General features: G+C 35.3%; 1 protein-coding gene across 1 annotated transcript in view; it reads left to right on the plus strand.

Annotated features, from left to right (window-relative positions):
• AGBL4 (AGBL carboxypeptidase 4) overlaps nt 1–15,199 on the plus strand; it is a 1,403,755-nt gene that overhangs the window by 240,753 nt on the left and 1,147,803 nt on the right. The window contains exon 3 of the mRNA XM_061183995.1: nt 8,594–8,718. Within this exon, the coding sequence (XP_061039978.1) occupies nt 8,594–8,718 (125 nt within the window). The remainder of the gene's footprint in view (nt 1–8,593; nt 8,719–15,199) is intronic.

Here is a 15,199-nt window from a genome sequence, read left to right on the forward strand (position 1 = left end):
GAATAGTTCTTTCTTTAGGACATGGTTCTTATTTCTAAGGTATGTCCCTTCTGGTATCTCAATTGACTATTATGTCTGAGGTGTTAAAAGTTCTTCCACTTTAGCTGTACTGGGCTCCCAACACCGTCTTACCCAGCATTGCATCATCTCTAGTACAGTTAGTCCCCTACATACAAACCTTCAAGTTGTGACCTTTCAAAGTTGTGAGCGTGCGTTCACATGTCCAATCATGTAAGTTAGTTCATGTGTCTAGTGTACGTGTCACATGGTTGCATCCTCTACAAGTAGTTGTGCTTTTGTGTACTTTACAGTACTGTGTAGAATACAGTAATACAGTATCTTTACTTCAAGTCCAGGGTGTCTGGAAGCAAACATAAAAGTAGCAGTGATGTAGCTGGTACCGCTAAGAAGCACCAAGTGATAACGATGGAAACAAAAGTGAAAATTATTGAGAGAGTGGAGCAAAGCAAAAAGATGATAGACGTTGCTCGTTCTTGTAACATGAATCATTCAACCATCGGCATGATTCTAAAGAACAAGGACAAGATTATGGAACATGTGAAGTCTGCTGTGCTGATGATGTCAACAATAATATTGAGGAAGCGTAGAAAAGTGATGGAGGAGATGGAGAAACTTCTCAGTGTGTGAATGCAGGATCAGCATCAGCATCGGGTCCCACTCAGCTTAATGCTGATTCAAGAGAAAGCTAAAAGCCTTTATGAAGACTTGAAGAAGAAACACGGTGAAGAATCAGAGGGTGCATCTTTTAGTGCCAGCCATGGCTGGTTTCATCGGTTCAAGGCTAGTGCCAACCTTCACAATTTAAAAGTAAGTGGCAAGGCAGCGAGTGCAGATATGGTAGCTGCCCAGAAATTTCCTGAAATGCTTCGAGAAATTATTGATGAAGGCACGCATTTACCCGAGCAGGTTTTTAATGTGGATGAGACAGGACTGTACTGGAAGAGGATGCGAGACCGAAGTTACATCAGTAAGAAGGAAAAGTTGATGCCAGGCTATAAAGCAGTAAAGGATAGGCTAACTCTGTTGTTTGGTGGCAATGCTTCTGGTGATATGAAGCTAAAACCTCTCTTAGTTTATCTTTCAGAGAACCCAAGAGCCCTTAAAAACATAGCCAAAGGCTCTCTTCCTGTTGTGTGGAAGAGTAACCCCAAAGCCTGGGTTACACAGGCCATTTTCCAGGACTGATTTTTCCACCACTTTATCCCAGAGGTACAGAAATATTGCTTGGAGAAGGACATCCCATTCAACATTCTTTTGCTGCTTGACAATGCTCTGAGCCACCCCCCATTCATGGACGACTTTCATCCCAATGTCAAAGTAGTGCATGTGCCACCGAATACGATGCCGCTCCAACCTATGGACCAGGAAGTTATAGCGACTTTCAAGAAGTATTATTTACGTCACACTTTTTGTCAGGCAGTAAAGGCAAGTGATGGATCAGGAACAACCTTGCAACAATTTTAGAAGGACTATAACATCTACAAGGCCATGAAAAACATTGACTTTGCTTGGCATGAGGTTACGGCTGTCACCATGAATGGGGTTTGGAAAAACCTTTGCCCGCAGGTTGTTCACGATTTTTGTGGATTTGAGAAGGTGGATAAGGAGTCCAAAGAGGTCTTCAGCAACTTAGTGACCCTCAGCAAGAAGCTGGAGCTAGATCTTCAAGAGGACGACTTCATTAAACTCCTTGCTGTGCAACACGAGGAGCTTACTAATGAAAACTTGATGGAATTGGAGGCCCAGAGAAAGGACAAAGAGAGACAAGAGGAAGAAGTAACTGAAGAACTGAAGAGATTCGTGACTCAGGAAATGGTAAGGGGATTTTCTTTATTTAAGGGGACACTGTTAGTTTTTGAGGCACAGGACCCAAACGTAGAACGGTACAGGAAGGTTGCAGCAGCCGTTCAGAATGCAATCCAATGCTACCATGTCATCTATGATGAGAAAAAAAGAGCTACTATCCAGATATCACTGGATTATTTTTTGAAGAAAGTAGATAGAATTGAATCCAGCGAGGAACCAGAACCTGTGCCATCAACGTCAGGCGTGAGTGAAATTGCAGCTTGCCCTCCATCTCCTATTGCTGAAATCCTTCAACTCTACCATCTCCCACCTCCTCCCCCTCCTCCAGTCAGTAACTCTCCTTGCCTGTTCACTCGATGCCAGCCCCGGTATGCAAGCTGTTGTACTGTACTTTTCAAGGTACTGTACTCTAAGATTAAAAATGTTTTCTTTGTTTTTGGTGTTTGTTTTTTTATGCATTATTTGTGTGAAAAGTATTATAAACCTATTACAGTACAGTACTATATAGCCAATTGTATTAGTTGGGTACCTAGGCTAACTTTGTTGGACTTACAAACAAATTGGACTTACGAATGTGCTCTTGGAATGTAAGTCGTTCATATGTAGGGAACTTACTGTATCTCTGTTTTTCTTTCAACACTGAAGTAAGTTCTCTTTGATAAATCTAATGTAGTTTCACCCTGTGCATGTGCTGTCTAGCCCTCAGCCACAGACTTACAAGAAATGATCCTAGAGTTTTCTGGGTTATCCCCTCACTACCACCATCTTGTATAGTTTTCTCCTTTCTAATGCCCTACTCTCAGATTTCAGCTGCTTAAACAGCTTCAAATTTTATTTCTGTACACACAGCTCACGGGATCTCTTTAGTCTGGTTGGTGTCTGGTTTCCTGACATAGTTGGGAAGTCTTTCCGTGGTGGAGAGTCAGTCCTATTGTGGGAGCTCATCTTGTGAGTGTCTCTTCTCTCATGGATTGCTGTATCATGTTGTCTATTTCCTAATGTCTGAAAACAGTTGTTTAATATATTTTCCCAGCTTTAAAATTCTTGACAGTGGGACTAGTCTCTTTATAGTTACTTCAACATGTCTGAGCCAGAAGTAGAGATGTTGCTTTTCTATCAAATACTTTTTCTGCTTTTGAGACGATCACCTATTTGTTCTTTATTTTGTTAATGTGTTATTTGGATTGATGATCCTTAAATGTTATTTTGTAATAATTCCAACTTTTCATGATCTGTCGTCTCTTCTATTGATGATTGGACTAAATTAGCTAGTATTTTCTTTAGTATTTTACATCTAGGCTTGTGAAAGAGATTTACCTATATGTTTCCTTTTTTTGTAATATTCTTGTCATGTTTTGGTATCAATATTGTCCTGGTTTCATAAAATGAATTGGGCAATGTTTCCTTTTTTCCTCTGGGAAAATGTGCTTGAGATTAACTCTTTCTTATAAGTTTATGGGTGTTCAGAAGTGAAATCATTAGGACTGGAATTTTTTTTTTGTGGGAACATTTAAAATTAAGGATCTGGTCCATTTAGTAGTTATTGAATAATTCACATTTTATATTGCTTCATATTTTAGTTTTAATAAACTGTGTTTTTATAAGAAATTATACATTTCATCTGTTTTTCAAATGTATTGACATAGATAGTTTACAATATGTTTGTTGCTTTTTTTTTCTTTTTGTCTGATTGTAAAGGACATGTAGTACTAGTCTCTCTTAATTTTTGATATTATTATATGTGTTTTCTTACTCTTTATTTTTTCTGTATGAGCTTGCTGGAGTCTGTTCATATTAAAAGTCTTTTTCAAAAAAACTATCTCTTCATGTTTTAAATTTTCTGTAGAGTACATTTAAAAATTTATATGATTTTCTCCTCTTACCTGTCTTATTTCCTTCCACTTTTTTTGTTTGAAAGTATTGCTCTTTTGTTTTTTAAAATGGGATTCTCTACATTGTTCTCTCCTTTTTTTAAATTAATTTTTTGTTGGAGTATAGTTGCTTTACAATTTTGTGTTAGTTTCTACTGTACAGCAAAGTGAATCAGGTATACGTATACATATATCCCCTCTTTTTTAGATTTCCTTCCCATTTAGGTCACCACAAAGCACTGAGTAGAGTTTCCTGTGCTATACAGTAGGTTCTCATTAGTTATCTATTTTATACATAGTATCAGTAGTGTATATATGTCAATCCCAATCTCCTAATTCATCCCATCCCCCAGCCTTTCCCCTTTGGTATGCATACGTTTGATCACTACGTCTCTGTCTCTATTTCTGCTTTGCATATAAGATCATCTATACCATTTTTCTAGATTCCACATATATGCGTTAACGTATGATGTTTGCTTATATCTTTCTGACTTACTCTGTCACTCTGTATGACAGTCTCTAGGTCCATCCACGTCTCTGCATATTACCCAGTTTCATTCCTTTTATGGCTGAGTAATATTCCATTGTGTATATGTACCACATCTTCTGTATCCACTCCTCTGTTGACGGACATTTAGGTTGCTTCCATGTCCTGGCTATTATAAATAGTGCTACAATGAACGTTGGGGTGCATGTGTCTTCTTGAATTATGTTTTTCTCTGGGTATATGCCCAGGAGTGGGATTGCTGCGTCATATGGTAGTTCTATTTTTAGTTTTTTAAGGAACCTCCATATTGTTCTCCATAGTGGCTGTTTCAATATATATTCCCACTTTTTAGCTTCTTATAGTAGGAGCTTAGATAATTGATTTTCAGAATACATTTTATGTTATGTATAAATCAATGAAAATCAATCTATGTGTATGTGTACATATATATTTCCATCTTAGAATTGATTTAGCTACATCCCACAAATTTTGATTGACATATATTGATTATGATTTAGTTTAAAATACTATCACTGGTATAAGAGAACATATGCAATATAGTACAAATTCCTTTGAAATTTGTTGAGACTTCCTTTATGGATCAACATATGATCAATTTTGTGAATGTACCATGTTCTTTTGGAAAGGATATATGTTCTGTAGTTCTACAAAAGTGTTCCGTAATTAGAACTAGATATCCTTTTAAATCACATTTTCAAATTGTCTAAATCCTTTCTGAATATTATCTTGGTTTTTCTCAGTTTATGGTATTGGTATGTTAAAATTTCTCACCATATTTCTAAATTTGTCTCTATCTTCTTTTATTTTGTCAAATTTTACTTATATATTTTGAAGATCTATTGTTAGTTGTATATACTTTTAAGATTTTTGTAACTTGTTGATGGACTTACCTGTTTTGCATCATGAAATATCTCTGTTCATTTCTAGTAACGTTTCTTGATTTAAAGCCTACCTTGTCTGAGATAAATATAGCTACATTAGCTTTTTTTTGATAGTGCTTTCCTATTAAAACTTTTTCATTAAATTAATAAGTATTGTACCCTCTACAACATAGGGCTCAGTATATATTTTTGGCTGATGATAGTTGAAAGGACCATTTATTTTCAGTCTTTCTGTGCTCTTAAATGTAAAGTTTGTCTTTATAAGCAATATATATAGTTGTTTTCTTTATCCAGAGTATTTTTATCTCTATTTGTAATATTTAGTCCATTTATATTTAACACATTTATTGATATATTTGTGTTTAAAATCTACATATAATTTTTTTTTGTATTTGTCCTATATTTTAAATTCTTATTTGTTTTTTTTTTCTTTCCTTTCATATAAGTGGAAGGGAACCAGATGATATAGAGGCATGGTCAGCTTATTTCAATAGCTGTTTTCAGAACATCATCAATTGGCACTTTGTTGAAATATTACTGGTAATACAAGGAAAGCATTTTTATGCATACACACAGAGAGAATACTCCTCATAGAAATGGTGAAGAAGGCCAACAGAATAGTTACAGAAGACCAAAGACCAGATGCTTATTATTATTTGGAACTGTAAACTTAGTGAAAGCAAAGACCTTTTTGTTTGACTTACTATCTGTTCTATTTTATAGTACATAGTATAGTACTTTTTGAATGAATAACTGATTGAATGGCTGAAGAAATGAATTGGCTGTAGCTATGGTATATTCCAAAGCATAACACAGTGGAGTCAGAAGTCTTTGTTTCAAGGTCTCGCCATGGTGCTTTAAAGCATGAACTTAAGCAAGCACTAAACATTCCTGAGTCTCAGTTTACTCATTATGGGGTCATGGTGAGGCTTTAGTAATATAAAGGATCTGAAATAATTTTGAAACTGTAAATTTTAAGACACATATGGTGCATTATTATTAGGCACAATACATAGCAACAATTTTAAGACATGTTATTATTAATCAGAATCCATTTATAGTGCTCCAGAATTAAAAACAAAATAAAAATCTTCTTTCCTTTGAGCGTTGAAATGTACATTAATGTTTAATTTTTCAACCATGAACTTTTAGAAGTCAAGAAAATAGTGGCTTTTTCACTTTTTGTTGTTTTAAGGATAGTAAGTTTTTATTAAGGATTATAACTTATATTGTACCTTCAGTGTGTATTATCTTTATATTCTTCCAACCAGCTTTTTTAGTAGAAGCTGTTGTCTAGTGGCTAGAGACATATTGTTTGAATTCAAATCCCAGCTGACTCATACTTGCTTACATGCTGTATAGCTTTGGATAAGTTATTTTATATCTTCGTCCCTTGTTTTTTTCACATGTAAAACGGGGATAGTAATGGTTTCTACCACGTGAGTGTTGTTGTGAGAATTAAATAGGTTAGTATACCTAGCATTTGGGACAGTATGTGGCATGTAGAAATGCTCAGAAAATGTTAATTTTCTATTGAAAATTCGTGTTAATATCAGTTATATACTAGTTAAAATTAATGTTCATTAATTAACTTAGAGATAAATATTCATATTTCTATTTATATGATTCTTACTTTATAGTTGAAAAAGCAGAGGTTGATAGAGGTTAAGTGAATTTTCCAAGGTCACTCAGTAAGTGACAGAGATAAAACTTGAGTCTAGATCTTCTGATTTCAAGTTTAGTCCTCTCATGTAATAAGTGTTCTGCCCTCTACAACAGAAGCTTAGTAAATATTTTTGGAGGATAATATTTGAAAGGACCATTTCATTGAAGAATCTCCTTGGAAATTCTGAAGACAATTGAAACTAGAAAAATTAAAAGCTTTTGGTCCTGATTAGTTCTTATTTGTATTTTCCCATCGATGCATTTTTTAAAATATTTATGTACTTAACTTGAGGTAACTGATCGGTCTGGTTCTGGAAGGAGGAATAAGTTTGGTTTCTCCACCCACATTTTAATGAGAGCAGACAAAAATCACCCTAAGATTAATTGATTTGGTTTTGAAGGAAGTGTTCTCTTATTGTCTTGGATCACTGCCTGATCAATCCTAGAATCAGGCAGCCAAAGAATGTTACAGCTGAAAGGAACCTTAGAAGTTAGGTAACTCAATATTCTCATTTTGCAGATGAGGCCCTGAGAGGGTAAGTAACTTACCCATTGTTGCACAGTGAGTCAACTGAGCTCGAATTCAGGTCTGATGATTCCCAGGCTAGTACTGCATCTACTACAACTGTTGCTCAGAAAAACAAGTGACATGCCAGTAGAACTAGTAAAAGAAATAATTTAAAACTTTGGTGGATATAAGGTTAAAGTTTAATTCTGAGTGTTCTTTTGGAGAAAGATAGGCTAGAGCTCATTTTTGGGGGATGACTTATGGAATTATTATTTTTAAATTTTTTTTAAATTGAAGTATAGTTGATTTACAGTGTTGTGTTAATTTCTGCTGTACAGCAGAGTGACTCAGTTATACACATATATACATTCTTTTTTATATTCTTTTCCATTATGGTTTATCCCAGGATATTGAATATCGTTCCCTGTGCTATACACTAGGACCTTACTGTTAAAAGTAGGATGTTGCTGTGCTCTTCAAGTACAATACTATACTGACTTCTCAATCAATTGCTTTGTTGCTTTCTATAGTCGTGTTTACTCTTCTTTAGTTGTTGATTATCTGGTTTGAGAATTCACAAGACTCTTAGCTTTTATTTTTATCCCATCCCACTGTTAACATTTTGGGCAATTTACCACTCATGAGAATATCAGGCAGAGAGAGGAGAGACAAAGAATGGGACTCACACCCAAGTATATACATTTTTGATATGCCTGTTCTGTTGGTGGAGGAAATGGAAATTAATCTCATGGTTGTTTGCGACTTTACCATTATTATTGTTATGTAGCAACTACTTCTAATTTTTGTTTAAACCTTACTCTGCTTTATATATTCTCTAACATGTTCTGATAGAAGTTCGGAAATACACCAAACACAGTACAAACTGCATAGCCGTGTTGTGAGAATTAAACAAGATCAAATATATTAGAGGTAATTTGTATACTATAATGCTTAATACAAAATACATGAGGTATTATCATCTTTGGTTTTCTAACTAGGAAACTGAAGTTTGGTTGTGATTCTTACTTGGTTCACAGGCACTTGCCACATGCTCTATATAGCATCCCAATCTGTCAAAGATACTTGTAGCACAAATAGATCTGCTAGGTCATAAAGATAGAAAGAGTTGCTTGTACCACAGCCTAGACTAGCTGAAAACCTCCTCTTTCTGGACTACATTCAGAGTTGGCAGCCCTGCAGATTGTGAAAAATGAACCTATAAGTACTGAGTGATGACAAATGTCATTGTCAGAGCTCATAATATTTAAATGTATGTACCACTGAGCTTCATGAACTTCTATTAAAACCCAGTTCTCTTAATTTTTATTAACAGGTAACCTTGGACGGGTGGACCAGGTCTCTGAGTTTGAGTATGATTTATTCATTAGGCCGGATACCTGTAATCCACGCTTCCGAGTCTGGTTCAACTTTACTGTTGAGAACGTGAAAGAATCACAGGTGAGAGAAATAGTGGATACCTTCAGTGTGGTTTTGGTAGGAAGATTATGCTTTTGTGTTATTTTAGTAATATCAAAATAATGACCATATTAGGAATATATTCTTGTATATGTGCTGTAGTGATATCATTTTATTTTAAGAGATAGAGAGTAACAGGTATAATATGCTGACTTTTGTTATATGGTGGTTATGAAAAAAACAAATAGATTATCTGAGAACTCAAAGTGTTCTTTACCGATGGAAGCATTAGCGTTATGTGCTAGGCTTCCTTGGGGGACACTATAAGGAACCATTGCAAGTGACTTGCTATTATGTTTATTATAGAGTGCTGTTCTGTATGTTATTTTTTTCACAAGACTCAGTTTCAGAAAAAGCTTTTCTTCTCCTATATAACAAGGTGTTTCTATCTTAACAATATGATTCTTATAACTCATCCTACTTTTCCCTTTGCTTTGGCTGCTGGAAAACTCTGAGCCAATTTTATAGCCCAATATAATGACTCTGGAAAGCTTTTTTGCTTCTGTTTTTGTACACTAACTTTTCTGTTTTTCTGATAGTATTAATCTATCTTTAACCACGATTACTTCATCTACATTTTCTAACATAACAGTGTATTTTTTATAATCCTGTTCAAATCTGTTTTGAACAAAGTATTGATGAAAATAGAACTAACGACATATGCTTTGAAAAACATTAATAAAAATCTAACCCTAAGAAATCAGTTATCATTATTATATTGAGACAGCTGATTCTGGAAGACTTTGCACAAACTTTGTACACATAGTGATAGGATTCTTTTAAGCAAATGAAGCATAGCCCTATAATCTAACATCTGCCTTCTTCCTTCAGGGTCATTTTTTTCTAGCATATTTGGGAGAAAGTGAGGAGTTTGTTTAATTTCCCTTCCCACGTCAATCTATTCTGCTTGCTCTTTCACCTGTTGCTTGCTTCTCTCTGTTTTCTTTCAACTGCAACTTGAGTCATGTGTTAGGTAGGCAGTGGTCAGTGTCTGGAATTTAGGGACCCTCATTTGTCCTTGACACAATGCTGTTCCTGGCATGCTGGCTTCAGCAGAAGAGGGGTTCAGGAACAGCCACTTCACTTTACTACTGATTCTTTTAATTTTCTACAACACCACTGACACAGGACTGGGTGTATGTAATGCTTACTGATGTTTAGGGCTAACTAGAAGGAATTAAATATACGAGAGAGCTTTGAACATGGTTAGCTATATATGATATAGCAATTTAGGACAGTGGGAAAAAAGTTAAACCTCACACAGATTGTTGCTCTAGGACAAACTTTACTTCCTTGCTTTGCTTCTTAGTTTGACTTACTCTCCCATGAGAGAATTCCTTTTTCAGTTTTTCATAGTAAGAATAATATTCCTTCCCTGAAACGACCTTTGGGAAACCTACACTTTGCCTACAGGGCTTCACCTGTCCCTAGGATTGTCCCTCTTATTCCAGCAAGACAATCAATGGTCCTCAAAGTGCTTTTTCCAAAGTCTATGTTACTGACTCTTGAGAGTATAACTCACAACAGGAGGCTTTAGCCACATGTACAAGACTGAATCTTGGCACTCCAAGTTTGGGTTCCCTATGAAGATATCTTTGCTACCATGAGGTAAGCATATACCCCTCATTCTTCTGTTGGTGTGCCTGTCTCATGTCAGTAACTTACAATTGTCACATACACACACCACTGAAAAGCAAACAGTAATTCTGAGGCAGTATAGTCAATTCATATTAAGGAAAGGAAACATTTTCTTTAAAGCAGTATAATCTGCCAGGATTTCTAAATTCATAAAGGGGATTACTCTTTTCCTGTTTATGCACAGCACATGCATACCTTTCAACTTGCCTACTGTAACCAGGAATCCACTAACTCCTAACAAATGAGACCTATTACTTTTCAAGGAACAAAGTCTGTTCTTATACCCTTTGCTAAGTAGAGACCTAACAGAAACTCTGAAATTATAGTGGTTTTTTTTTTAACTTTGGTCCATGTTGAATTCCTAGTCTAGTTTTTCTTTCATGTTAGTCTCTCATAAAGACTATCCTTATGTAGCTCCTATGGTCAGGTGTGGGGGTTGCAGAGCGGTGGGATGGCTAGAGTGTTAGGAAAATGTGTTTCTTGTTATATATCACCTGGGATAGTCTTTTGGACAAGTTGGTCATACATTTCAAAGTTTCTTGTTCTTTGCTCTTCTAGTTTGCTTACAGGTATATTCATTTTGTTGCTTAAAATGTCTCTTGCAGGGTGTTATAATTTTCATACTACATGTTAAAGTCATACAGTCTCTTTTGAATCTTCTCTATCAATCAAGGAAGTAACATGAATATGTTCCAAGTTATTCTAATAAGAGAGTTGGTGCTGTTTTATGGATACTTATTTTTAAAGTTGAAGGAACCAATATTTGCTCGGTCTGTCTGAGTTCGATCTTCATATCCAGTGTTATCCTACCCTTGTTACAATTAGAAATCATGAGCATGTTTATCTGGTTTCCTGGAGCCTGATGCTTTATCAGCCTCTTTCTGTGGGCCATTGCTTCATCAACTGTAATCACATTATACAGTTATGGAAATCTGTCTCAAGAAGGCATAAAGATCTGCTGGAAAGATATAATACATATCTCTAGCTCACAGGATATTTGTTTTCATGGTTGTCTACATGAAAAAGAATGGTTTTACTATTAAGTTTGACTTGTGAGGCCTGTTTTTATGATGTGTCTTCCTGTAATCTTTTTCCATCTCTCCAATTTCCTTTAAAATGAGACCTTCATGAATGTAATCTAGTCAGGAGCCTTATTTAGGGTTTGGTACTAGCGGGCAAAAGAAATATTAGTCATCAAAGGCTGACTCCACTAAAAATCAAAGCATCAAATATACTGTATAAACAGGTCTAGCTTTTGGGTTATCTTCCTTATGTTTTTAGAAAGTGATAAAAGCTTGGAACATATGGTGCTGTATTCCAGGACCGATATATTAACCCCCTGAAGTAGTTGTTAAATAGTACATTTGCAAGAATCTATGATAACTAAACTTCCCAGTATCTTTATTGAAAAGTAATTTTCTCTCTGAAAAACCTGTATTAAATATTCTTATGTAGAAATTTATTATTGATGCAGCAGAACACTCGTGTGATGTGAAAGCAAATCTTTCTATTTAAATATGGTAAAACTTCAGCCAATAAGAAAAAATAAAATGATGTGCCTGGACTGTTGAAACTGTTTTCTTTCCTTTATAATCTTTTTATCTCTTTGAGTTAATTTTTTCCCCTTTCTGATTATAAAAGTATCCAATGCTCACTGTAGAAAATTTGGAAAATATAGATAATTATTAGAAGCAGAGAAAAAGCACATGCCCCCCCACCCCCCGAAACACACACCCATAATCTTACTACCTGGAAGCAAATACTATTAACTTTTGGCATATTTACTTCTAGGCTTATTTATTTTCTATTTTATTTTTGGAGCATAATTAAATTTGTACCATATATACATTTTTATATCTGACTTATAAGGAAGCTAAGTGGTATCACAAGCAATTTTCTGTCATTAAAAACCTCATAAACATGGCTGCACAATAGCTATGTACTATTGGACCATTTCTTTAAATCTTGGGCATAAAGATTATTTTCCATTATCGGTTGTTATAAATAACACTGTAGTAAACATCTTTATGCGTGAAGTGTTACCCAGATTTCATTTTGCTTCCTTAGGATAAATTCCTTGAGGGAAATTGATGGGCAAAGTATATTAATATTTTAAAAACTCTTTATTCATATTTCTAAGTTGCTGCCAGACAATTTATGGTATTTTTTCTGTCCTATCAGCAGTCAGTGAGATGCTTTTTCTTTAATTTCTTGTTTTGAAATGTTTAATGAACTCAGAAGTTCATACATTTAGAATAAATTGTTTCTTTTTTCTCTCTTACTTTGAATATAATGCAATGTTTCAGGCCTCTAGTCATAAAGGAATTAACTGCATTCCAGTAACGTGAGACAACAAAACATACCAATTTATCATTTTGACTCTTTCTTAATTCATCAATCCTGTTTTGTCTGGGTGTGCCAACAGAGTTTCCTCTGAGGTATATAATGTGAAATTTTGTTTTAGAAGTTTTTTTTTTTAACAATGAAATATTTCTCACATTATTATAAGCAGTAATGTAGCTTAAATACACACACGCATGCGTGCACACACACACACACACACTTTTATATATGACATGTCTGAATTGGACTTTAAAAATTCCAAGAGTTTGCTGCTGCTTTAGTCTCCATCCTGGAGATTTCAGTCTCAATAAAACTTCATCCTGGCTATGGCCAGATTTGACAGTAAACAGAGGCAACATATCATGGTAGAAAGATCGCAGGACAATGGATTCAAACAGACTTGGGTTTATATACTGAGTCATACTTATGAGCTATTTTACCATTGATCGGTTAAATTAATCTCTTGGCACCTCAGTTTTCCATCTGTAAAGCAAAGATGATAATACTACTTCATGTGAGTGTTGTGCAAATTAAATGGGAAAATGCAGCTAAAGAGCCTACCATGGTGTTTGGTAGATAGATAATAGAGATTCACTACTTGATGGCTATTGTTTTTACTAAAACACCTCAACAGTAGAAATAAGACTAAAAACAGTGAAAGGAAAAACTACCACAACAAATTATCACTAGATTATTACTACTGTTTTTGTTCTGCTCTTCTTCCTTCTCTTTCTCCTTCTTCTAGTCCTTTTCTTCATCTTCTTTCTTCTTCTTTCAAATCTGCTATTGCAAAATATCATCATCATCATCATCATCAACATAATCATCATCATCAAGCAAATTGTAATCGTTATGAATATGTACTCTATATTAGACATGCCTGAATTCCAGGCCTAGCTCTGCCAATTACTTTCTATGTCTGTGACGAAAGCCTCCTAACTGGCTCCCTGTTTATATTCTATGCCTACCCTGTCTTTAATGTGTACTCTTAACAGGGAAATGGGAGTAATTTTATGATGTAGGTCATATCATATGACTACTCTGTTAAACTCCTCTAATTAATTTTTGCATCTCAGAGTAAAAGATGATATCTCTAAAATGGTCCACTAGATCCTGCAAAATCATTGGTCCAACCCACCTATCCTACCCTACAACATACGCACTTCTTTGACCACATTTCCTACTACTTTCTGCCTTGCCCACACAGCTCTGGCTTCTTTGCTGTACCTCAAGCCAGGCATGTTTCCACCTTAGAGCATTGGCTTATGGCTTAGGGCAATGACTATTCCCATTTGCCCTTTCTACCAGATATTTGTATAACAAATTTCCTTACTTCCTTTGTCTTTGCTCAAATGCCACATTCTCTATGAGGCCAATCCTAGTGACTATTCATTTTGTCCTCCTCCACACACCCCACATACTCTATTCTACTTTTTCTTTTAGAAACTATCACTTTATAATATACTATTTAATTAATTCTTTTATATATTATGTCTATTTTTTGTCTTTCTCTTTGCCCTCAACGATACACATAGGCTTATTTAAGTTTTCTTAGTGCAGGCCTAATGTAGTGATGGTTGTTGGGTCTTTCTGGGTCCAGACACGACCCTTCTGGAGTATCTACTGAGTGCTTCAGATGTTCAAAGGGGTCTTTTTAATCTGTCTGGTTACAATTAGAGCATCTCCCATCCCTCTGTCTTGAAAGCTAGAGTTATCATAGGAATTATCTCATTTGTTTCCCTTCTATTAGGGATCCCACCTTTGTGATGCTAATTATCCAGTGTCTGAAAACATCTATTTCAAATATTTTATTCAGTTTTTTAGTTGTTTATGGTATTAGGTAGATGTGGAACCAGTTACTCCATTGTGAACATCAAGGCTTGCTTTTAAGTATTACTAAGGCAGGTCTAGAGTAGCCTGAACTTTAGGGCCAGTTTAACTCTGCTACTAAGATGTGATACTTCTGGAGTCTCTAGTGAAGTGTTAGGATTTGTTTGGGTTTGAATGTCTCCCAGCTCTGTGTGAGTTCTTGGAATTGTTCTACCACTTTTTAGTAATTGTTCTTTGCTTATTCTCATGGAGTCTTACCTTATGTATGTACAGCTTTGCATTCAGCCAAAGAATCAAGTTGAGCCCTATGTCAGTTTCTGGAGTTTTTCTGTGCATAGTTTTGTCTTCTCAAGTGCTCTCTGTTCTGTAATTCCAGCCACATCATCACCAACCCAACTCTGTAAACTCCAATTTCTGTTTAACTCAGTGAGGTATCCACATTTTTCATGAGCTCCTTTGCCTTGCATCATAGTTCAAAATGTGCCTACAGACAGAAATCTTTAGTGATTTCTGATGCCTTACCTTATTTCCCCCTCTCAGGGATCAGTCATGAGTTGCCTACTGTCCACTGTCTTAAAAACAAGTTTTATATGTTTTGGTCCAGCATTCTAGTTATTTATGGAGGGAGGGTAAATTTATTACCAGACAATCC

This window comes from Eubalaena glacialis, chromosome 3 (assembly GCF_028564815.1).
Source record: "Eubalaena glacialis isolate mEubGla1 chromosome 3, mEubGla1.1.hap2.+ XY, whole genome shotgun sequence".
In the NCBI taxonomy this organism is placed as follows: domain Eukaryota; kingdom Metazoa; phylum Chordata; class Mammalia; order Artiodactyla; family Balaenidae; genus Eubalaena; species Eubalaena glacialis.